This window comes from Poecilia reticulata, chromosome 12 (assembly GCF_904066995.2).
Source record: "Poecilia reticulata chromosome 12, P_reticulata-male-v2, whole genome shotgun sequence".
NCBI classification, from domain to species: Eukaryota; Metazoa; Chordata; class Actinopteri; order Cyprinodontiformes; family Poeciliidae; genus Poecilia; species Poecilia reticulata.
In genome coordinates, this window is record NC_088841.1 from 20,293,938 (window position 1) to 20,318,306 (window position 24,369).

General features: G+C 37.0%; 1 protein-coding gene across 2 annotated transcripts in view; it reads left to right on the forward strand.

The window, feature by feature from the left end:
- Positions 1 to 324: 324 nt before the first annotated feature.
- The window catches only part of galt (galactose-1-phosphate uridylyltransferase), a 30,862-nt gene continuing 6,817 nt past the window's right edge, over positions 325 to 24,369 (forward strand). Inside the window, exons 1-8 of one of the 2 annotated variants that reach the window (XM_008423850.2) lie at positions 326 to 734; positions 1,639 to 1,808; positions 2,052 to 2,127; positions 2,257 to 2,305; positions 9,632 to 9,761; positions 10,328 to 10,384; positions 17,068 to 17,190; positions 22,208 to 22,340. In XM_008423850.2, coding sequence (XP_008422072.2) covers positions 698 to 734; positions 1,639 to 1,808; positions 2,052 to 2,127; positions 2,257 to 2,305; positions 9,632 to 9,761; positions 10,328 to 10,384; positions 17,068 to 17,190; positions 22,208 to 22,340 — 775 coding nt within the window. In that variant the 5' untranslated portion in view covers positions 326 to 697. Of the gene's footprint in view, positions 735 to 1,638; positions 1,809 to 2,051; positions 2,128 to 2,256; positions 2,306 to 9,631; positions 9,762 to 10,327; positions 10,385 to 17,067; positions 17,191 to 22,207; positions 22,341 to 24,369 lie in introns of both variants that reach the window. The other variant, XM_081613493.1, reaches the window with a different exon arrangement.

Here is a 24,369-nt window from a genome sequence, read left to right on the forward strand (position 1 = left end):
TTCTGCTGTTAATTGTCATTGTATTACCATTGTTGAAATAATACTCAAAACATTGTGTTTTAGCTCTGCTGTTATAATGCTGTAATGAAAAAAGGGATGAAAAAGACTCAGGGGCACATGTAGGGATAGGAGACAGAAACTGTCATGGTTTGATCAACCCCACATTAGCTAAACTTTGATTGATAGTATGTCATAATGACTAAATGATTATGTCAAAGTTAAGTTATTATGTGCACATTTTCAATCATAATTGATATTTAACCCAGAGGCATCCAGTCTGTACCGGACCAATCGTTCACTTAAAAGAGCCGGTACATTTAGTCGGCTCAACAGCGACCGACCCATCGATAGTGGGCGGGTCCGCTGCAAGGTTGCCAGAACACAGTCGAAACCTTAAAAAGGTCTTAAATGTATGTTTATATTTTAAGAATAGGGACATAACAACTACATATTATATTTTCTACATTGTTTGTTCTGTTCTGTACTTTTAGACTCACAGTTACGCTTATTTCTACTGAAGCCCTAAGGTGTTGCATGGTAATGATCCGTCCCGAACGGAACGCCTTTTCGCCGTTTCTGTTCCTCCATAGGCTTAAAGGATAGTGGTGGAAAGTGTGGGACCATGCTAAAGTTCACAACTAGTTTATGATTCGTTCGTTCAACACCGAGTTGAGCGTTATCGAAGAGAACGAAGATCATGAGCGGCAATCAAGATCTCAGTTTCGATCCCAAAGGTATGTACTGACTTTAGCACCGATTCATTGTGAAGTCGATTCATTCAGGATATCATGCTGAGGACCTTGTTTACAACAGACTATATGACTGCTGTTCCAGTTTATCCAAACGTGAATGTTTGTTTTCCCTGTTTAGTGGGTAAAACACTGAAGCAAACGTGTCACAATGCTTAATTCTGCAGCATGGCTTTACAATAAACACGCAGTCAGCTTGGCTTTCATGTGACTTGAGTTCCTGTTGTTTTTATATCTGCAAGTTGCGATATCAGCAGATTTGCTCTTGACTGGCTGTTTGATGTGTTTCTTGTAGTGATGTAAATGTTTGAACGTCGCGTACATTTAATCTGTTTTCAGGAATTTTAAGGGTGTTCTTTATTGGCTGAAAATCTTACTGTTAATCTGAAACTGTGGTCAAAGGAGAGTCAAGTCCCTTTAAAGTTTACTACAAGCTGCGCTGTTGAAACGGGAAACTCATGCAAGAACATGTCTGGTCAGAGGGGAACCAACAGTAGACACAGTGAAGCATGGTGGTGGAGGCATTGTGATGATGGAATGTATTTTTTTCAGCATGAAAATGAAAGCTCGTCAGAGCTGAAAGGAACACAACTGAAACCCGTGTTCCTATCAACACACAGGTTATGGAGTTAAAAAACAAGATATTTATGGTAGAAAACATGTTAGAGGCTGGAAATAGCTTCCAACAAGATGACAAGCTAGAACTTAAGTGGGATGAAGTACATCAAGGTGAAGTTGTGTAAAAATGTAAATTAAGTTAAATGGTTGCAATGTGACAAAAGAAAAAAAAAATCAAGGGATGAGAATAGTATTACACAGAAGATCAATTCTGGCCTCGTCATTCCTTTATATTGTTTTTTTTTTTAATCTGTTCTGTTTTGACCACCAGAGCATCAGCATCTGCGTTACAACCCGCTGAGGGACAACTGGGTCCTGGTTTCGGCCCACCGCATGAAGAGACCCTGGGCTGGACAGGTGGAAAAACCCCCTGAGGAGCACATACCCAGATATGATCCCCGCAACCCGCTCTGCCCCGGCAACACGAGAGCCAGTGGAGAGGTAGGAAGACTTCCTTAAACAAGAATGGGTTTCGAAACAAATTAAAATGTTGACTGCTGAGGTCCTAAGAGGAATATTTAGTTCTCTAAAGTTATATTGTCTGGATCGTGATTTCTAAAATAACGTAGCTTATGATGCTCCCTTCTTCAGATACAAGGACCAACATGACTTTATGTGTCACATGGCTTGTCGTAAGCCCTGGTACGACTGATTACTTACATTTGAGTGTTCATCGTTTCCCAGGTAAATCCAAGCTATGACAGCACTTTTGTGTTTGAAAATGACTTCCCCGCTCTTCAGCCTGATGCTCCAGATCCTGGTGAGTGTTTGTGTTGAAGTAATACGTTACACAATATTAGAAATTGCAGTAGCAGCAAGACTTCTGCTCTTATTTATTGTTGTAATGTCTTTATGTCCTAAAAAGATGTGTTTTTTTTCTGGTCTTTAGGCTCAGATCAGCATCCGCTATTCCAGTCGAAAGCCGCCAGAGGTGTTTGGTAAGAGAACAGCTTTTAGCCTGATGGTAGTACACAAATAGTTGTATTCCTTTACCTTCTTAAGACTAAGCCAAGTTATTTAGATTTTAAAGCAACATTTCAGTTCTGTTTGAAAGAAATTAGTGTTTTACCAGGCTATTAAAATACTAACAAGTAGTATAATTTTGTAAAATGTTAAAACTTGTTTGCAAGTCTCTGTTATGCTCTGAATTAGTTCCCTTCATTCTCTTTACACACACTCTATGTAGATTCAGATGTGGTTCTTAAAATCACCAGCAGATGGGGATCTTTCCCCCACATCCTCCTTTTTCAATAGGTATTGTCTAAATTAACTTTTTTGTCATACTTTCTTTCTGTATGAATAATAATTAATTTCATATAAAGTTCACGGTGACAATATCACTTTAGAGAACTAAAACTTTTTTTTTTTTTGTATAAATAATGTTTTCTTTTTCCAGCCGTCCTGACCTCCCAGAACTTTTGTAGTCTCCTACAGATCATTTTTTGAAGAAGTGACAAACCGAGCTTGCATTTTTTTTTCTTCTTTTTTTTATCTTGTCACAGTACGATTGTCTGTTTGTTGATAAAGCTCAAGAGCAATCCCCTGTTTTTGTGGGTCTACGTGGATGATTGTGGCTGACAGCAGAGTTGCATAACAACTGAATAATAGATTAAATCAAACGTCTTCTGTGAGTGTGCTGGTTAAAAACTGAACTGTGGGTTTAATTCCCTAGTGTTGGCAGATGTAGACGCTGTCAGGTACTCGCACTGTGAAAAGCACTGAAGCAGCGGTGATTGACATGTTGTGCTTTCTCTGTGTTGATTTTTTAAATATCAAGTTTTTTTGTGTTTTTTTTTTTGTGTTTTGGAGTCTGAGTGAGTCGAGGTTTTTGTCTACGTCGGATGTTTTTCCTCATGCAATATCTGTGTGCATCTTCGTGTTGTGTTTGTCACGCAGTTTGTGTCTATTGGGGGTAGAAAGAAAAAAAAAAAGGAAACTTTGAAAATAAGCTATAGCTTGTTGCCCTGGAGCAACTTTCACAGAGCCAATTAGTGAGGAAAACAATACGGAAAACAGGACTTAAAGGATCTGGGTCATGGGAGACAAAGAAAAATGGGCTAAGGGGAGCGATAAGACAGACACTAATGATTTATTGTATTTTTTTTTTTTTTCAGCTATATGCTCCCAATTAACACCACTGTGACGAAAAATGTGGTCACACTTTGCTTTGCTTTCTCATTTTAATTATCAGGTTCCTTAAAATTTCCTCGAAAGGTCAGCTTATGCTATAGGAATTAATTAGAGCTTTTGCTTAGACAGAGCTCGACCAATCTAATCAGTATGTAAAACAAAACTTGGTATAAAAGTAATGTTTCCTATATTCATTTTGACTTCTCAAGTCCCAGTTTACTTCTCAGCTTGTTCTCATAAGTATCAGTTGAATACCTCAGAATACTCACCTGCTTCTGAAGCCGGAGTACCTGGAGAGATGCACAGAGAGAACATGTGATCTGTTACGAAACTGCGCTACCAACTCCACTAAACCAACATATATTTGATGTTTATCAAGCTCATTGTCTTAGATGTCTTCACACAAAAAATGTGAAGAGGGCATGCCGAATTTAGCTTTGTTTTTGGACATAAAGCTGCGCACAAAGAGGATGTCGAAGATGTTTTTTGTCCTAAATACATCCGGAATGAACAACACAAGCCGTTCTCTACTTTCAGCATCCTAGCAATGAACTACGGTAACATTTTGCACACTTTATAATGTTCAAACTTGACAGATTTCTTGGACTGCCATTGTAGTAGTGTAGTATTTTAAATAAGAAGCTGTTGCATATCAGCCAATATATATTGGTAGTTAGGTGTTTTTGATGAACTCTGTTCATAATTCACACATTTTTATACATTTTTAAAATGATTTTCTGAAGATTTTGTGACTCTGTTTTTACTGAGTACTTCTGATGCCCATATAGACCAGTTAAATTATAAAATACAAAAGCTGCTGATCAAGCCAAATAATTTAATGACCTCCAGCTGACAGTTATGATCTTTGAAGTTAAAAAAATCAGGTATGAAATGAATCCTGTGTCTGATGGGGGAACGTCATTTGAATAATCCATCAATTCGACATTTTGTACCCGATTTAAAGTAACTTTCTGCCTCTTGTCTGCTTTAAGGGAAAGAGATTACTGGACAGTCATTTAGATCAACCTGTAAGATATTGCTTCTGGTTTGGTGTGATCAGACATCATAGGGGATCAGAAACCAAATAAATGGAAATTGGGCTCCATGCAGTGTTTTCAGAAAATATAGAATTGAGTTATAGGCTATCCATCCATCGTCTTTACACCCTTGTCCCTCAGTGGGGTCGGGAGGGTTGCTGGTGCCTATCTCCAGCTATCGTTTCGGGCGAGAGGCGGGGTACACCCTGGACAGGTCGCCAGTCTGTTGCAGGGCAACACAGAGACACACAGGACACACAACCATGCACACACACACTCACACCTAGGGGCAATTTGGAGAGGCCAATTAACCTGACAGTCATGTTTTTGGACTGTGGGAGGAAACCGGAGTACCCGGAGAAAACCCACACACGCACAGGGAGAACATGCAAACTCCATGCAGAAAGACCCCAGGCTGGGAATCGAACCCAGAACCTTCTTGCTGCAAGGCAACAGCTCTACCAACTGCGCCACTGTGCAGCCTGAGTTATAGGCTATTATACATAAATTTTGAGCATTGGAGATTTTGCAACTATTTATAATTTTATTAAAACTAAATGGCAGCAGATTGATATGTAAGGGGGCATATGAATTGCCAAAGGAGACGAGACAATGAAATTGAAAAAAAAAAACAAATACATTTTTGTGATAAAAAATGTCATAGTTTTCATATCCCTTTTAGGTAGCAATGGTACATTTTACCTGGGTTGTGTTGTTCAAGTTTTAAATAAGACACATTTTTGATTAAGGGAAAATGGTTTGAGAGAAAGTTCAGGTCTTCAATATGTTAAATGCTTTCTGTACTTAACAGATGTTGACAAAATCTGTTTTGAACTGTTCTCTGGTCAAAATACTCTTATCTTTTTTTAATTGCTACTAAATATTTGTACTTTGTGGTGTTAGGATAAAATTATAAAATGATTTTTTTTTTCCATATTGTCCACTCAGACATCTACAATACATTCACGGTAACTAGCAACACTTTAGTTTTTTTGCTTTTAGAGTTCAACTGGATTCAAACACACAAATGCTCAGAGAGCTCTCAGCTCTTGTAAGGCTTCTCATGAACAATTCACAAATGCAGACCCTTTTTTGCTCTGAGCATAAACACCAAAGTCGTATTCAATTATTGATCGCACACTAGCTGCTTTTCGTCCCAGAAGACTGCGACTGTCAATAGAAATGTAATATCTGTTTTACTCCGACATTCACGTTTGTTTGCCTCGGCTCCGTTTGTAAGCCTGATAAACAGTTGCATCAACAGTGAACTTTTTTTCCCCCCCCCAAGCCCACAGAGACATTAAGGTGGTGTGTTCAATTCATGCTCAAAAATATTTTTCTATAATACTACTACTACTACTATAAATACATTTAATTTAGAGGTGCCTTTCAGAGTACTCAAGGACACCATACAGATAATACAGAGCAAGAAGAAGAAACAACACAATAACATATGTTTCAGATGGCTGAACTCACAGCATGGTTTTATTTAAACCCAATGTTGTAGATTTGACTTCATATCAAGTTCAAATTATGTCATTTTTTCTCTCTTAAAGGGTCAAAGATCTCATCCCATTTCTTCAATTTTAGAATTATAAGAAAGAAAAAAAAAGCTTTGTGTTTCTCCATGAGAGTTTTGATAGAAAATTTGGTTGCACCAGCAATGTTAAATTTTTAAGCACGGCCAGGTGGTTGCAGGTAAAATTTGGAAAGCCATTATATGATTATTAATTTATTAAACATTTATTCTCAGTTACGTATACTCAGCGGAGAAAGAGGAGAAAAAAAAAGCCTTGGGAAATTTTAAAAATAAAACTTATAAAACGCTTTCTCTCTGTAATCAGTTTGACTACAAGGCTAACCAGACACTAAACCCTTCATACATTGCAAACCCTTTGGAAATTTTAAAAATATTGTTTAGTGTACATGCAAATTTGGCCACAAAGTGCCATTAGTATTTGCCACATAGCGTTTGTCAGGAAGGAATATTTCCACAAAAAATGAAAATTGCGAAAGTCATCCCACTACATAAATCTGGGAATAGACATGATTTCACAAATTACAGGCCACAATTTTTTTCCAAAATTGTGGAAAAAATATTTGTTGTTAGATTAGAAAGATTTATTAGTAAACATCATCTACTGACTGAAAGTCAGTATGGATTTAGGCCACAAAGATCCACAGCGATGGCAGTTCTGCATTTAATAGAAGAGGTGACCAGTGCATTAGATAAAAAGAAACATGCTGTTGGGGTGTTTATTGATTAAAAAAAGCATTTGATACAATGATCATGACATACTCCTCAGAAAACTTGAGTGTTATGTCTAAGAGGATAGTATTGCATTGGATGAAAAGTTATCTCAGCAATAGGCAACAATTTGTGCAGTTGGGTGATGTCCAGTCCTCATGCATGGACATTGTTTGTGGTGTTCCCCAGGGATCAGTATTGGGGCCAAAATTGTTTATTTTGTATATAAATGATATATGTAAGGTCTCTAAGAGACTTAACTTTGTACTATTCGCTGATGATACAAACATATTTGGTACGGGTGGAAATTTACGACAGTTGTTGCTTGAAATGAATCTAGAGTTATATAAACTGAAAGAGTGGTTTAAAATTAACAAATTGTAGCTAAATTTAGATAAAACAAAGTTTATGTTGTTCGGTAAGTGTAAAGAGAAGAGTGATTTACAAATAAAAATTGATAATATCACTGTGGAGAGAGTGACTGAAATTCGGTTTTTGGGAGTACTGATTCAAAATAAGATCTGTTGGAAACCGCACATAAAATATGTTCAATCTAAAATTGTAAGAAGTATTGCAGTTCTTTCTAATGCTAGAAAATATTTAAACTCCTCTGCCCTATATATTATGTACTGTTCACTTATCTTACCATATCTATGTTACTGTGTGGAAATTTGGGGCAACACTTACAGAACGTCACTTCAATCATTATGCACATTACAGAAAAGAGCCATCCGTTTAGTTCATAACGCTGATTTTTATTGTCATACCCCACAATCTATTCATAGATTCTTATTTACTGAAACTCACTGACTTGTAGAGTTTCAAACTGCACAGATTATGTTTAAAGTCTGAAACAAAATATTACCAGAAAATATTCAAAAATTATTTTCTGATAGAGTGGGGGGATATGACTATAAAGAAAACCTCAATTTCAGAACTTTGAAGGCTCGAACAACAATGAAAATAATGTGCATTTCTGGTGTTGGTGTGAAGATCTGGAATAAACTCTCTAAAGAGCTGAAGCAAAGTCCAAGCATGAGATATTTTAAGAAAGATCTCAAAATAGCTATTATTCAAAGGTATAAGGAAGAACAAGGGGGATAATCCTGGCTGGGAATTAAAACTCTAAGTATGATTTCATCAAGTGGGTGCAGGTCTGTGCAGGTGTGGGTAAATGTATAAAGGTATGTAAATAGTTGTGTATTTTGTATATAAGCAGATGGGTGTGTATATGGGTGTATGTATGTATATGTGTATAGGTGTATGTATATGTGAATATGTATATATGTATGTGTACAAATGTGTATGTGTGTGTATGCAGTACTTTCATTTGGCTGAGGAAATATTACTACAATTATTATTTCATTTTGTCAGGAAGGATATTGGAAACTGAAAATAATGTGATAAATTACAGCTGGAAAAGGGGTATGATTATATAAGTTATACTTCTTCATACTCCTTTTCAGACTCATAATCACTGATGTGATGTGTCTTCAAGAAATTTATTATGTACTTTGTGTTTGTTCTACACTGCCGGTGAAAGGTTTGTCTGAAATAAATTACTAAATTACAAATTACAAAATTACTCATTCTTTGTCCAATCTGGTTCTTTTAATAGGTATCCCTTCTGCACAAAAAGGTTTTCTCACAGTCTCCCAATTTTTGCCATAAATAGGGAAGGTTTATATCCTTAAACCATCAGTTTCAGGCAATGCTAAAACTGACAAATAAAATGTAGATCTTTTTTTTCTCTTCTTGAAGATAGCTGCCTGTTTGTGAGGCTTGAAGAATGATCTATCGTATGCTTAATAAAGGATTAATTTAAGTTTGTGATCCAAGTATAGTCATGTTTTCAGTTTACCATTTTAGCCAACAGCCTGAGCTTCAGCAGTGCAATCTGAAAAACATCTCAAAGTGGGCATGCAGTAGTATTTGACAGTCGGTCTCTGGAAAGTCCAGAGCAGCGATCTCGCTTCACAACAGAGATGCAAACAGCCCTCCTGCAGATTATCAATTTAACCAGGCCAAGTAGATCAGTGATAGCACTGGCACGTTTATTACTTATTAATTCCGACCAGAACCACAGCAGAAAACTCAGGATAAATAATAGACGCACCAAGAGGAACGGCAAGAGCGAGAGGGAACAGATTCTGATGAGGTGTGTGAGCTGGAACAGAATTGGACACACCTGACAAAGACAGAAAAGGCCTTAAAATGCACACATTTTGTTTCAGCCGTTAATATCACACCGAAAAGTGATGCAGTTTACCAGTTTAACGATGCGCAAGGCTGGAGATCTTGTGTTTTATACTCTCCGGCGCCGCAACAGGTTTTCTGCAGGACTCGAGGGCTCTGAAAGCCATGGCAGAAGCTTGATTTAGTGTCCGATACCATTTTGGGGTAGATTTAAAGAGCTCATGATGTTTTGTGTAACAATCAGAGGATCAGGGGCAACTGGAAAAGAAACAAGCATGCAAGCGATCTGATGGAAATTAGTTTTTTTGAGGTACGTTCATTTCTAAAAACCTCAATCTTGGTCTTAGTGACCAAAGCACATTGTCCCAGCAACAGCAGAAAATAATATTTTCTGTCACGTCCACCAAAAAGGAACAGTTGGCTTATAGATGGCAGGATAAATCTGGTCTCTCACCCCAGCCTTATGTGTCGCAATCCCAAAAGTTTTGCTCTCCTGACACAAGCTTATTAGTTGTCTAAAAAAAACAAACAATAAAAAATGTCAAGCTTTATATTCAGACAGAATGGGTATTTAGAGTCCTGCTTACTGATTTTTATCCTTGTATATTGTTGCATGATTACCATTTCTTCCCCATTCTCTGTGTCATGTTTAGTAAGGTCATGTGCTTCCACCCCTGGTCTGACGTCACCCTCCCTCTGATGAAAAAAGAAGAGATTATCAAGGTGATTGATAAGTGGGCTGAAATTTTAGAGGAACTCGGTGCTACGTATCCATGGGTCCAGGTACGTGAACCTCACACTCCCTCTACTGCTAATTATTTTCTCTCACCTCATCTTACTTTCTCCGACATTGCAGAGCTGTAAAAAAAAAGTTCACATCACAAATTTCACAACATTTTCCATTCAGTTATTTTGTATTTTAAAGGCGTCTTCCATTGAAGTCGGTGAAACTTTAATGGTGCTTCTGGGCAAACTCACGTACTCAGAAAGAGAGATGTACGAAAACATGAATTAAGGTCTATAACTACATGAAAAACACTTCCTCTGGGAAAAGAAAAAAAATCTTTTGTGTGAAAACAATTTTTTTTTTTCAAACTTCAGGTGCTGCTATGTTCCAAGAGAATAAATTACTCTCATAAATAATTCGCTTTACCATAGGTGTTGGATTGAAACCAGATCCCAAACTGTTTTCACTCACATTCGCATGTCAGCCAACACCGTAAAGAGAAAAAAAATCTTCTCAGAAATATCCAATATGCTCTCGGTTATGGTAATTTAACTTGACAAAAAAAAGCACGCCGTGTCATCTACACCTGAAATATACATGGACTCCCATCTTCTGTCTGCAGATCTTTGAAAATAAGGGAGCAATGATGGGTTGTTCGAATCCACATCCTCACTGTCAGGTAGGACGAGCACCTAAACCCCACATTCTCACACCGAGTGAATTCTGCACACATATTTACCGTTCTGCTTATTGTGTGTGATGGTGTTGTAAACTGTGTCGCCTACTTAGCCTGTCGCATTTCAGCTATTTTATGTTTTTTTTTTTTTAAAAAACACTTGAGTTTACGCTGGTAGCAGTGTTTGTCGGCAGCCGTGTCTAAAAGTTATTAAGTTAAAAACCCATCTGTCTCACTTGAATGGCTGAGAGAAATGTACCAAGTATTCCTAGACACTGAAACGCATGAAAATGTAATTTGTGAATTACAGTTTTTAGGTCACATTTCAATTATTAGTATGGACGCAAACCATTTTCTTTGGTTTTGCTTATTTTTCTTCATGTGGCATTATTGCTGGAATTGATAATTGTACATACATCAAAGATTGGATTTTGCCAAAAAAGTATGAGATTTAGCTGCTGCAATAAAAGCTAAACTTATTTTAAAACCTTTTATACATCTCTTTTACACAGTTTCCAACAAACTTAGAGCACTTTACACTTTAATAACTATTAGAAGAAAATAAGGTTTTACAATATCTTTAAAATTGTAGAATGTTGTAGAATAAGTTAATCCCCCTGATATTGTGCTAGTTACAAAAGGTTTTCTCAGGTATTCCTGCTCAATATCTACACCATATGCAAAAACCGAGGGTCTACTCTAGGCGTATAGATACTTTGTAGACAGAATTACATTATTCCTCTCATTCAGTATGTCTTTATAGAAAAATCCTGTCTTCAAGTTTAGACATTCGTGAGGGGCAGCTGCTTTCAAAATGCAGAATGAGTTTAAAATGACATAAAACACTTATCACATACACACACCTTCATCTACAAGGGCCCTAATTTGCAGCTCCTTCACACACACCACTGAAGAATTACAAAAGTGTAAGAAAAACACGTCCAGGTTTTGAAGTCAGAAACGTCACAGCGTCGGAGCTGTTAATTGAGTCCTCATCCAGAAATCAGATGCAGCTGTGCAGCTTTGCCACATTATGCGTGAGGGGGTATGCATAGTCACACCTATATTACAGCTCGGATGCTTTGCTCGTCTTCATGTTTTTCTCTTCGGTACGGTGATTTAGGAAACTCAATTCGGGGAGAGAGACATTTCTTGTCAAACTGTTTCATGAAGGTGTGACGCAGAAAAGTTGCAAAAAGACACATGGAGCAAAAGGATTTAATTTAAAATGTTATATTGTTCACAAAAAAGTCTGATAAATTAAAGCTCCCTATTTGTGAGGATAGTCATACCCGTTGAACTTTTTTATCACATTACATCCCCAAACTTCAGTGTATTTTTTGGAGATTTTATGTAATAGATAAACACAAAGTTAGGAGTAATTATAAAGTGGAAAGAAAGTGATGAATGGTTGCCTGAGGACGAACTTGGCACGGAGTGCATTAATCAGAGAAATAACCAAAAAACAACCATGGGAACACTGAATCAGCTGCAAAGAGCCACAGCTGAGGTGGAACAATCTGTCAACAGTTATCCACGCCACACGTCTGGTCTTTGGGGAAGAGCTGCCTGAAGAAAGCCATTAGAGGTCCTGTTTCCAGTTTGTCACAAGCCACAACCTTGAAGAAGGTCCCCTGGTCAGTTGCGACCAAATTTGACAACAACCCTAATTGGTGGACCTTGAGACAGGATGGCTGTCAAGCCATCTGTCACAGCCATGTCTATTTGACCTGTTGTTTGTTGTTATCCTCTGCTCTTTATAAAGATGTCAGCGCTTGATTTCTTTATGATCTCGAAACACCTCTAAATGTTACAACAAATGAAGGACTCCTGTTAAGACATTATATGTGTGGTGAGACACAATTATCCCTTCCTACTTGGTTTCCCAGCTGAGATTTGTTATACCCCATGTACATCTTCCCTGTAAAAGCACCCAAGAAAAAGAGTGTGTGTGTGTGTGTGTGTGTGTGTGTGTGTGTGTGTGTGTGTGTGTGTGTTGTGTGTTTGGTGGTTTAGCCTAGTCACTCCTTCACCACTTGCAATTCTTAGAACTAGAAAACACAAACGTTTAACAGCAACACTGGGTTTATGTTTGAAACAGGATTGTTCCACCATATTTAAAGGTCTTTTACTTTATTATACATCTACAAGAACACAAAGATCAAACAAACAGCAGCTTTCAAGGTTCAAGGTTCAAACTAAAAATTAAAGGTGGCTGTGTCTTTTCTGTTTCTGTTGTCCCATATCTACAAAATGATTTACCAGTCCGCATCAGAGCTGCTTATTAGAAGCTTTTAAGGTGCTTCAATTTTGCCCTTTAGCCATTGGATGAAAAAAACCCCAAAACTTTGACATCATTATTTTTAGTGATGCAATCTTTATATTGTAAAACCTTTATTTTAAAATGCTAAGTTTCTTATTGCACCTGCCATGCAGCATTTTGGTGCAACATGGATTGGTTTAGATCAGTGGCATCCAAAATCAGCAAGGGCTGGTATCCTGCATGTATGGACACTCATTTAGATTAAAGCTTATTTAATGTGGTAGAATGGTCCAGTCAAAGTACAGGCTTAAACCCATGTGAGAATCTGTGAGAAGACTTGCAATTTTCTGTTGACATATGCTGTGCTCAACCTGAGCTATTTTGCAAAGAAGAAATGAGATGTGGAAAGCTTGTAGAGATGCACCCCAAAGGACTTGCAGCTGTAATTTCAGAGAACCATGCTTCCTTAAAGTATTGATTCAGGGGGTGGAATACAAATGCATTCTGCACTTTTCAGGTTTTGGTGAACATTTCTGACAACCTTCTATCTTTTTCCCTTTAGCTTTGCATTGATGCACTGCTTTTTGTTAACCTTTTACTTTAAATGTTTGAAAAATACACATTTATAGAATACCGAGTATCAAGCTTAAGTAGAAAACTGCATACTTGTAAAAGTGCATTAGGCTTTCTATAGAAATTAAGCAAATCTACACAGTGACGAAAACCAGGTCTTCAGTGATCAATAATAAAAAAAAGTTGTCTTCTCATTCCTCATCCTAAAATATCTACTTTCTTCCCAACTTCTGAATGATTCTTATAAATCTAAATGTCTATACATCTAAATGCAGTTAGATGTGGATGACAAAGAAACCCAGAGTCTAAATGAGTCTGTTCCCTTGTTTTAACAAGATTGTAGAAATTACCACCAGATGGCAGTATGTCACTGGAGAAAAATATGATTAAATAGATTATAAAGTATAGCTGCAAGGTGAAAATCCTGTCTAATTTCACATTATAAAGTATACATATCTTTTCATATCAATATTCCATTTTGCCTGGTTTAGTTGTAAGGAATCAATAGCTTCAATTTTTTGTACAGAATACAATTTGGGTCCAGTCTATGAGAGAACTCTGAATACATTCATGTAGTTTGGTTTCGTCTTTTAAAATAATGTTACTTCCTTATCATATCTGTCAGCGCATTAAAATCCATGTGTTTGTGCAGTCACGTTCCTCCCACCCGCACCCCCATGGTGAAAACCTTAGAAGTATTGATGTAAAACTTTGACTAACGAGAAACAAAAAAAAAAAAAATCTTAATCCTGTTCTGTGGGCGGCATGGCTTCTGATAACTTTGGTCTCACAGGATCAGAGAGGAAGAAGGAAAACATATGCTTCTTGAATAGTAATAGCCCTTTTTAAACTCCAGTAGCCATCAGTGTATATGCGGTTCTCTGTGTAGCGTTGCATTTGCTCACATGAGCAGCAACGTTGAAGTTAACAGACTTACGGAGTTGAAATATCATATCAAAAGAAATGCCTTTCTCAGAAGTTGCATCTTCTAGTAAAAGATTATATTTTTGTTTCTCTTTGGTGTGTTATCTGCACTTTGCATCTTGAAACAACTGTTGTCGTGTAGATGGATTATTGCATGCAAAGACAGAGGTGAACCAATAGCCTCAGGACCAGTTTTAAAGAGCCCATTATTCAAATAGTTCTTGTTACACATGCCTGGAGTCTTATAGCTGGTCAGTGTTTGTGCATTCTTACACATCATCTATAGCTGTTTTGTTTTGCCTCTGCATGATCTGGTTCCAAAATCCACCTTTTGCTAGAACACATTACTTTACACATGTCAACAGTAACTACAAGGAGAATGGAAACATAGCTGGGATAAATGAAAATAATACTAAATGTATATTTTCTGACTTATAATGAATGAGACCATACATAGGTGGTCTCATTCATTTAGCTAAACATCTAAAACCTGGTTCAAAATGCATATGTGAATGGCAAGCAAGACAGAGGCAGCTGCTAAAGCAGGAAGCCAAATATAGCATAGGGCATTATGGGTAACTACAACCAAAACAAACGCGCAAGTCCAGCACTAGTGGGAGAAACGGCTCAGTCTTTTGCCAAAGACAAAAAGCAAACCATTAATATCTCACGCCACTCCATATTTGTTTACATTTTGTGAGGAAGGCAGTTGCGCTCAGTTGTTTCCTTTAGTGGTCTTTGGTGCAGCGCCACAACTGTCAAGGGGGTGAACCGGTTTTGCTAAGGGTTTAGTTTTGTTTGACATAGTTCAGTGCGAAAGTGAACTGCACCAACAGAAAATGTAAAGAATGTTGCAATTTTGGTACCCATTCAAACCATGTCTACTGGACTATCTTTTCTGAAACCAAATGTATTCCCCAATGTGATGATGGTAATCTCCCCACAAAGTAGATTACTACTTCATCTTTCCTCAGAGAGTCTATCTGGCTTTCTGTGTATGTCTGCACTGTTTGCCGTTTTGCATAAGTACGAGTAGATAAATGTGGATTTTAATTTTAAGAACCCCGAATACCTCTTGTTCAAAATTTCATTTTTTTTTTCATGTTCTAAATTATCTTGCAGCCCAGAGTCTGCAGTTGAATTGTGGGGTTGTTTTGTACTGCTTGTCTGCTTTAATGCCCATTAAAATGCCATAAAGCTCAAAACCGAATTGTGCAAATGTCTTCTGTTATGTTCATTGTTGCCCATAAAAAGCTTTGTGAAATGTGATAGAAATATGTTATGAGGGCCAAAGAATGTAGGGGTATAATACAGCCACACCAAAATGCAAAGCAGTGTTTCTGTCTGCAGCGCGAATAGAGCCGAATATTTCTTTTCAGATATGTGGCGTCTCGTGCTTTGAAGCGTCGTGCATAATTTTCTCCAGGGATGCTAAATTGGAGAAATTGCCAGCATCTCATTTAAGGTGAATGCAGTCTGATAAGGAGCACCAGTTGGTGGCTGATGAGAGCAATGCTGGAACAATGTGTTTGTTTCAGTTAGCAATCAGTGTGGCTGATTTAAATGTGTCTTTTGTTTTAGTGTTATCATAACGGATAAGGGCATAACTTTGCATGTGTGTGTGTGTGTGTTTGTGTGTATGCGAATGAATATCCAACAATACGCTGATGCTTAATGGGATCCGCTTTAAAGAATTAGCTCATATAATGATGTGGTTGGTTTTCTCTTTACATGCACAAGTGAACTAAAAACGTGTGTAACATATTGGGACGCATGTCATATTTCCACATTTACGTTGTCTTATATCATTGAAAGAGATCGTCCGGACCGAATGCGCAAAGGAGAATACAGAGCTTAATAACAAAGCCTACAGTGTGACAAGAGGTGGGCAGGCAGTCAATACTAATCTGGGAGGAGAGATTCAGAAGCGTCTTCAAAAAGACATTCTGGTTGAGGAAATGGGAAGGGAATGGAACAGGGAGGAGCATAATCAGGAGATGTGAAAAAGGTGGCAGACAGGGGGCATTTGAAGGTGGATAAAATGAAGGTGTCATTGGAGGGTATATGTGTTGGAATTCTAATGAGGAACAAAGACCCAGATAACTTTTCCCCCCCGTGACTACTAATGCAGAGTTTGTAGTAATCTCTTCAGAGCTGTAAGCATCCAGTTTCTTTGTTGTTCAGTGAAACACAGGTGCTGTTTTTGCTGATTTCGAACATAAAAAAGCTTTTGAGATGCTCTCCGGCGTCTTTAGAAGGTTTTTTTGCGTTCAGAACAGTCCTCACTGTTTTTGGGGCAACGATTCAGCAAAATGTCTTTCTTGGTAGTTTTTGTTCAGTTTTGAAACAATTATACCTCCAAGTTGCTTCTGCTTTGTGGACTGCACATCCCAAACCACTTCATCTGAAAAGCGCTTGATTGGATTCAGATCTTTGACAGTGGGCACAATTGAAACAGATTAACTCACCACAAACTTTTGAAAGTAGCAGATTTTTGAAAAAAATAAAATAAAATTTGGGGCCTCTGCCAGAAAAATGAAAATGGCATCCTACACAAATGAACTCAAAACCACCCATTTCCCATAGAATCAGCTATATCCTATAAAAAACTGAGTTAAGCTGAAGAGAAGAGCTTATAAGAAAAGATCTAAAATATTGGGCACTCTGGAACAATTGTGAAAAGTTTAACAAACGATTCTCTGTTTGTGGATTTGTACTTGCAAACTGACAGATTTAGTTATTCAAACATTTGTGGGTGTTGATTCATTAAAATAATGTACACATTCTAATACACATATTAGTGTTTAAAGGAAATTGGTCATCAAGAAGCTCATGTTTCCTCCATGTTTTATGAATATTTTTTTGACTTATAAATTTGTTTGAGTCAATGCAGAGTATCTTTGTTTTCTTTCCCTTTCTGTTAAAGGTGTGGGCCAGCAGCTTCCTGCCCAATGAGCCTGCTGTGGCTGACCGCTGCCAGAGAGCATACTATCAGAAAAACGGAGAGCCGCTGCTGGTGCAGTACGCCAAACAAGAAGCAGAGAAAAAGGTACATGTAAGATGATAAGTGGACATCTTATGTTCTTTCACACTGAGTTGCAGTGTCACAAATTACTCTAAGCCTTTCAGCCTAAACAGTTTCACAAATCACTTTTTTTTGTTTTTTTTTTTTACGTCTAATAGCTCCTAAAGTGCATAAAATCCTCACAATCCAAATGGTAAAACAAGAAGAGCATGCAGGTCACACAGCAGCAGCGATATTCATTCCACCTTAAGTCAAACATTATTCTGAAAATACATCATGTTTCCTTCAGGGCAATTTCTGAACGACCTTTAAAGGTTTACAAAGATGGAAGCGTTGCTATGGCAATGGTATTTTTCGTTTCATTTAAAACAGAATATTCGCCTCAAAAACATGGATTTTATCTGTATCTTTCAACATTCAATGTAAAGGGGAGTGAAGGGTAAGATAAAGGAACAAATAAAAGGCTGGATTTGCTTTTAATATTTTTTGGAATCCAACCCTGTAAATTTGTGTGATGTGTAAAAATAAAATCATCTGATGTTTATTTGACCTGTTTTGTTAAATTAGGGGGTAAATGATGCTGATAATTTTTCCATGCAAATTATTCTAAAAGTGCTTTATTGCATAAAATTATGATTAAAAGATCCCATTTAAATAATGGTACCACATTTTACTTTTCTCACAAATCTCCCTTCATCCATCTACTTCCACCCTTTTCCTCCTCGCCCCCTTTTTTTTTTCTCCTATTCCATCATTCTGTTGATTTTCCTTCCTCTGCCTGTCTCCCAGTCAGTGAAGCGTGTGATTGGACGGCATTGATGCTCATTAGCATAATGCTGCAGCGTCCGTCTTCATCCCACCTGAACATTAGGGAAACTGTGTGAGTACATTTAGGGTGCTCACACAGATTTTTAGCGTGTTGCCAAATGTCATATTAGTGAACACTCGCAAAAAACCTTCTGCATTGGAATCAGACTTGACAATTTGAGGAATATTTTCTCTTTAACTGTTGGGGAAAGGCTTTTCATTTCATTCTAGCATAACTAATGTTGATTTTTGGCGATGTTGTTCTTGTCGTAGTGTTTTAAAATGTGTTGGCTCTGTAGTAGGATTTGCTTTAGCCCTCACAATTTATCATTGAGCCAAAATTAGACATGTTAGATCGTACAAACTAAACAAAAATGCACTTTCTTTGTAAACGTGGGTCAGTTTCTGGTATAAAAGGTGTACCAAGGTTTTAGAAAGTTCTGATTTCAAAACCACTAAAATGTTAACTCAAACTTCTTTGACTTTTTAAGTGCTTTTATAGAGATGTGAGAAAAAGTACTGGACCACAGAGTATCACAACATTACACCGACCCGAGCTGTGAGTGCACACTACCAACAAGCTCTCTGAAAAAAAATGCTCCTATGCTTTCCCCACACACACAAAAAAGACAAATTTAACTTTGGACATTTCTCCTCCACTCACTATAAACACTGATATTGATGCCATTAGAACTAAAGGTGAGCCTTCAATTATTCTTCTTAAAGTAATGTCATTTTGATGTAAAGTTGGCAAGCTACAAGCAGGATCTTGGTTCAAATGCTGTCACCTCCTCATATTCCAAGTATAAGGTCAAGTATAATTGGTAAAGTCTAAAATGAACTTAAACGATTTTAGACCCAAAGAAAAGCAAAAGCATGAAAGTTAGAACAGAATAAAGAAGAGCATGGAGCTGTAAACACATAAGTCAGAAAGAGAGATACAAGATGAGGGCGTCAGAAAAAAAAAAGCCAACAATTTGTTCAGGGGATAAGCTGACCTGTTCCATTGGGACTGTGGGGACACTCATGTTTGCTTATGTGTGTGTGTGTGTGATGTGGAAGGTAACATTAAGGCTTTGAGAAAAACAGAGTAGGCACTTGGATCTCCTTGGGAGCTAGTCATGGGCACCAACCTTTATAAAATCAGAGCGAAAGCCGTAAGCACAGTGTTTGTGTGTGAGCGAGTAGCCAAGAATGATTTGTCAGTAGCTGGCTAGTGTGTTGGTGTTTATGTGTGTGTTTGTCTCTCTTTCTTTGCTCTATTCTCCCTGACCCAAGGTTAGGGACCCTAAATTGGCACATCGAAGTGTTTGGAAGACACTGAATTGGGCTTTGGTTCCCGGGTGACACTCCACTTTGAAACAAAAACTTTCTTAGCTAATTGAATAAAACTCCTTGAGATTGGCCGTGCTAGGGGTCTCTTTTAGGACATCCTCTGCTTCCTCTCCTTGTCCTCAATTCTTCCGTCTTGAGCTTGCCCCTTTATAATCTTGCAAAAAGGATAGCAGGGAATCAGTGAACACAGGCAAGTGCATCTAAGGTCAAGAAGATGAGCAGGAGAGAAAAAAAATGAAATATTGGCCAGAAAAGAAAATCAAATGAGCTGATAAAAGTAAAAAGTTTTTATGTGATAGACTAACACAGTGTGGCACCATTGAGGCAGTTTGCCTCAAGGTAAACAGTAAATATGTGCATGAAGGAGCTCTGGTCAACTGAAACTTTTTAGTTTACCCACAAAAGGCTGTGTGTAAAGGAAAACCAAGTCCCGTCTTTGTTGCTAAGACAAAAAAAAAAGAGAAGAAATCAACCCAAAAAATATCTTAAACTGTAGAACTGTCTTATAATAATGTCAAGTCAAGATTATTTGCATAACACATTACAGCAAACAGGCATTTCAAATGCTTTGCGTGATAAAAATGTAACAGGATAACTAATTACGAAACAAGTAAATATGACATTTGTCAAGTGTCATCATTATTTACAATCATGCAAGATATTTTATGATGTTTTTGGTATGATCTGTTTTCTACATAAAGCTGAATATGTTGTGTATTTCATTTAAATGTTCCATCTTTGGAATATTTTAATGAAACAGTGTTGAGGAGATAAATAAAAGACAAAAGCAGTGTAGAGCAGTTCAGTTAAAATAAGAAGACACAAAAAATTTACTTAAAATATACAAAGTTAATTTTTTTTGCTCCCCTACTTTTATTCTACCCAACCTTGATAAAATACAATAAAGTTTAAAATCCTGACAGCAAAGTAGTAATAACAATTTTTTTATTATTATTATTCACTAAGTAGAGTCCAGTAATTGTTCACTTCCATTAAAAAGCCAAGCAATTTGTGGTTCTGTTAAATTACTGGTTCCTCTACAGTTATTATAACACTCCTGTTTTCTCTCTGAATCCATTAATTATTTACCAACGCCTTGCTGTGAAAAGGTTGATATCAAATTATTTTGACATTTGCTTTAAACGTTCTGCCATCGTCCCGGTCCACAAGAAACGCACCGTCCCAAGGTTAAGTGACTGCAGGCTCTTACGTCTGTGATTATGAAATACAGTGACTGCTGCTGAAGCATCTGAAGGTCATCGCAGGCCGTCTGCTTGACCCCCTGCAGCGGCAAGCAGGTTTGCAGATGACGCAGTCAGTCTGGGACTTTACGTCATCCTGCACTGTTTGGGAGAAGGCCCAGCAGAGGCCATACTTCCGACAGCGACTCAAGGCATAAAACTTTTCAAAGGAGCTGTTGATCATCATCTTCACAGCCATTTCTTCAGTCTGTTGAGTAGCTGACTTTGTACTTACTTGAAGCAAAATATGCTTATTTGCACTACCACAACCTGGCGGTTGGCTGCACAAGCAGATATCCCTGTGTGTACACATTGTTTTTTATAGTTTATGTTATAAATTAATACTTAATGTTTGCATACTGTGAGCGAGCGTGTGAAGCTGCTGTCAAATTCCTCGTTTGTGTGCACAGTCTTTGTCAATAAATCTGATTCTAATTTCTAAATTAAAAAAAATAAACTAAGAAAATCATCAATTTACAAGTTTAAACAGGAAATAAAACACTAAATAATCTATCACCAAATGATAAAATAAGTAATGAATTCACTATTAACATCACAACTAACTTTGATATTTTTCGTCCTGCTCTCAAATCTTTATAAACGATAATACGTCATGTCTTGCTTGTGGCACTGAAGTATATATACTTGTCAAATCTTTTTTTTTTGTTCTGTTTCAGTACCTCACAACACTGATGGTAAATAGCGAATGAAATCAAACATCCTACAACCCCATGTGTTGTATTTGAATAAGGCAGATCCTCACAGTGACTGACACATGGAAATATCTGGACTGCTGCAGTGCTTTTCAGCCAGTGGTAGCTCATTATTTTTTGTTTTCTCTTGCCTTTGCTTGACAGCTTAGTCTTAATAGACTTGGAGCTGGTGTTTTCTTCAACAGCAGGATGCTCTTTTGCACAAATAACCATAATCAGTTGTGTGCTATCTCCTCGCAACCAAAGAGCAGAGCGATTTTGGATGGAACAGCTCGAAAAAGCCTTGAATTTTGTCTTAGTTGAAGTCCAACTCCACATGTATATTTTGGACTGTGGAGAGAAGCAGAAGAAAGAAAATCCACGGTTAGCCAGAGTAAACTAGGGGATGAATGGCGAATAACTGATTAATAGAAAAGTGGAAAGATTGATGGAAGGATAGATGGACAATCAGATGACTGATGGCCGGATAGTTGGAAGGAGGTAAGGATGGGTTAGTTGGATTAAAACCGTGTGAAAGTAATAAAGTCAAAACTAATTGACTCCTGTGAAACATGCATGTGTTTGAAATAATAATAATTAAAAAAAACAATAACCATTAATGCTGTACATCCTGCTTTCTGTTAACACACAGGACCAAATTTACAAGGACGTCAGTTTTGGTGCCCCACCTGAAGGAAAAATTGTTTTACCAATTCAGATTTACAACTATTCATTTCCAAATACTTGTTTATATTTGTTAAAAATCCTAAAATAACTCGAATGATTTGGTTTTATATAGAATTTAATGTTTCTAAAAAAAGAAGTGCATTCATTAAAGTAAAAATCTTTGCACCCACTCCCCCAAAGAAAATAAGATAAAAAAAAAAAAAATTGGGACTGCAAGAACTTTTGGCTCTTTGTTCTTAAAATGTAGATAACTTGCGTAAAAATCTGTTGTTCTCTTAGGAGCGTGTGGTGGTGGAGAATTCTGATTGGCTGGTGGTGGTCCCATATTGGGCAACGTGGCCTTACCAGACGTTGCTGTTACCACGACGACACATCCTCAGGATCAATGAACTGACAGCAGAGGAGCGTGACAGTAAGTGTGAAAGTACTGACACAGCGAGTGACTGAGAGAGCAGGGAGGTGATTAAGATCTGTCTAAGGTGACTGAGTGGCTCGGTGAAGAACCTGCAGGTTTTACTGATGGTCATTCATGTCACATTCAAGCTTCTCGGAAACCAAAATGTAATTTGTAACTTTTTTTTTTTTACATGACGACTTAACCTCATGAAGAGTTATTTTTAAGGGAAAAGCTTTACTTCTATCAAAACAAATTGAAAGGATAATTTTGACATTATTGTAATTTATAAAAGACGGTAGTGATTTTATAACTATTTGATCCTCGTATCTGCCTGATAATATCACTAAGTGTTCAGGTGTTGATTTTAAGACTGGGTAACCTTTATGTATTTGGTGAAAGTTTAACTTTTTCAGAGCACAAATAACTGCAACATGCTTTAAAGAGCCTCTAACTTCCTTGTCCATCTTTTGACTTTTCTTTTAAAGACCTGCTGATACTAAAAATCACTGCCTCTCAGTTTTTTCTAGTCGGTTACAGCATGCACATAAAAGGGTGCTAATGTCAGCACGACTTGGTAGTGCTTAGGCGTGGTGCGTTCACTGATCGGGAAAACATCAGATGTTTCAGTTCCTACAAACTACTCTGCATTTGGGGACGATTAAATGGGAAAAGTGTCAGATTTCAGTCAACGGATGAAATCTGTGCATCTCTATTTAATCTCGTTTCTAACATTGTTCAATATATTTGTCATCAGTCTCTTGTGAATTCTCCAAAGAAAATAGAGGTGCTGAAATATACACTGTGCAAACATCTAGAATTGATTAGCTTTATTAATACACAATTAAAACAGCCTCAAAATATGAGAATTGTGTGTTAAAAATTGATTATCTCCTATTGATCAAATTCACAGAACTAAAGGAAGAAGAGTCTGTATATTTTTTTAGATTAGTATTTATTTAGTATTAATTAATAAAAGATAATTACACTTTCAGTAAAGAGACAGAGGTTTATGCAATCAATGTTTTAATTTATCTTCAATTAAAATTATTTTCTGGTGATTCAAGTAAGTAAAAATAAACAGAAACAAGCATACAGACACTGATTTTACACAAATTAATTAAAGATAAAAGAGGAAGTTTTATGAATTTGGAATAAAACATTTAAAATATTGCCTCAGATTATTAAAAATATAACCAAATCAAATGATTACCACTCTTAAAGGAGTTTCACGGCCCGGAATTAGAGTTCCACTATCTGGTATAAATTCAAGGAGCAAAATCTGGGAGAAACAGAAAGGATTTCAAATTCACTCATTCCATGTATATTTTGTCTTGACTGCCTTTTTCCCTCATTCCTTTCCTTTCTTCCTTGTGTCCATGCTACTTGACTTCCTTGTTTCTTTCCCTCCTTCTGACCTTTTATACTCGTCTTTTTGTAGTTGTTTTGTTCTACTTTGTGTCTGCCTTGCCTTGCCTTCCTCCCTGCCTTTCATCCATCCGTCCATAAATAAAAGTGTGGAATATTTACAAAAACAATGTGTAAAAATCTACTATCTGGAATACTATCTTACTGATAACTGAGGACTATGTCCAAGCTTGCTGAATTTCCAAATCACTTAGATAATATTAAGTTCTGAAGGGATGTAACACGAATTGACAAGCATTTTCTCTTGATTTTATTGCACTTTGATACCATTAAAAAAATAAAATAAAATAACATCTTGGCGTTTTCCCGGCATGGATTAAGAGGCTGTGAAGACAATGAAATTTAAAAGTGACCTAGAGAATAGCAGTTTTTTTAAGTCCTTGTCTAACTACAGATTTACCGTTTTAAGATTATTACTTTCATCATAAAGAAATAGAAACTTTAAAAGCTGTCAAATAAGTACGAGGTTTTATAACACACATTATTAACATGAGTTGGTGACATTTTGTCAAATTTACAGCACTTAGTGATATTTTTGTCCATTTTTAGAATTTTACTCCCATAGTTACACATATATGATAACAAAAGTTTATTCCATGTTACTTTGTGCATTAGTATG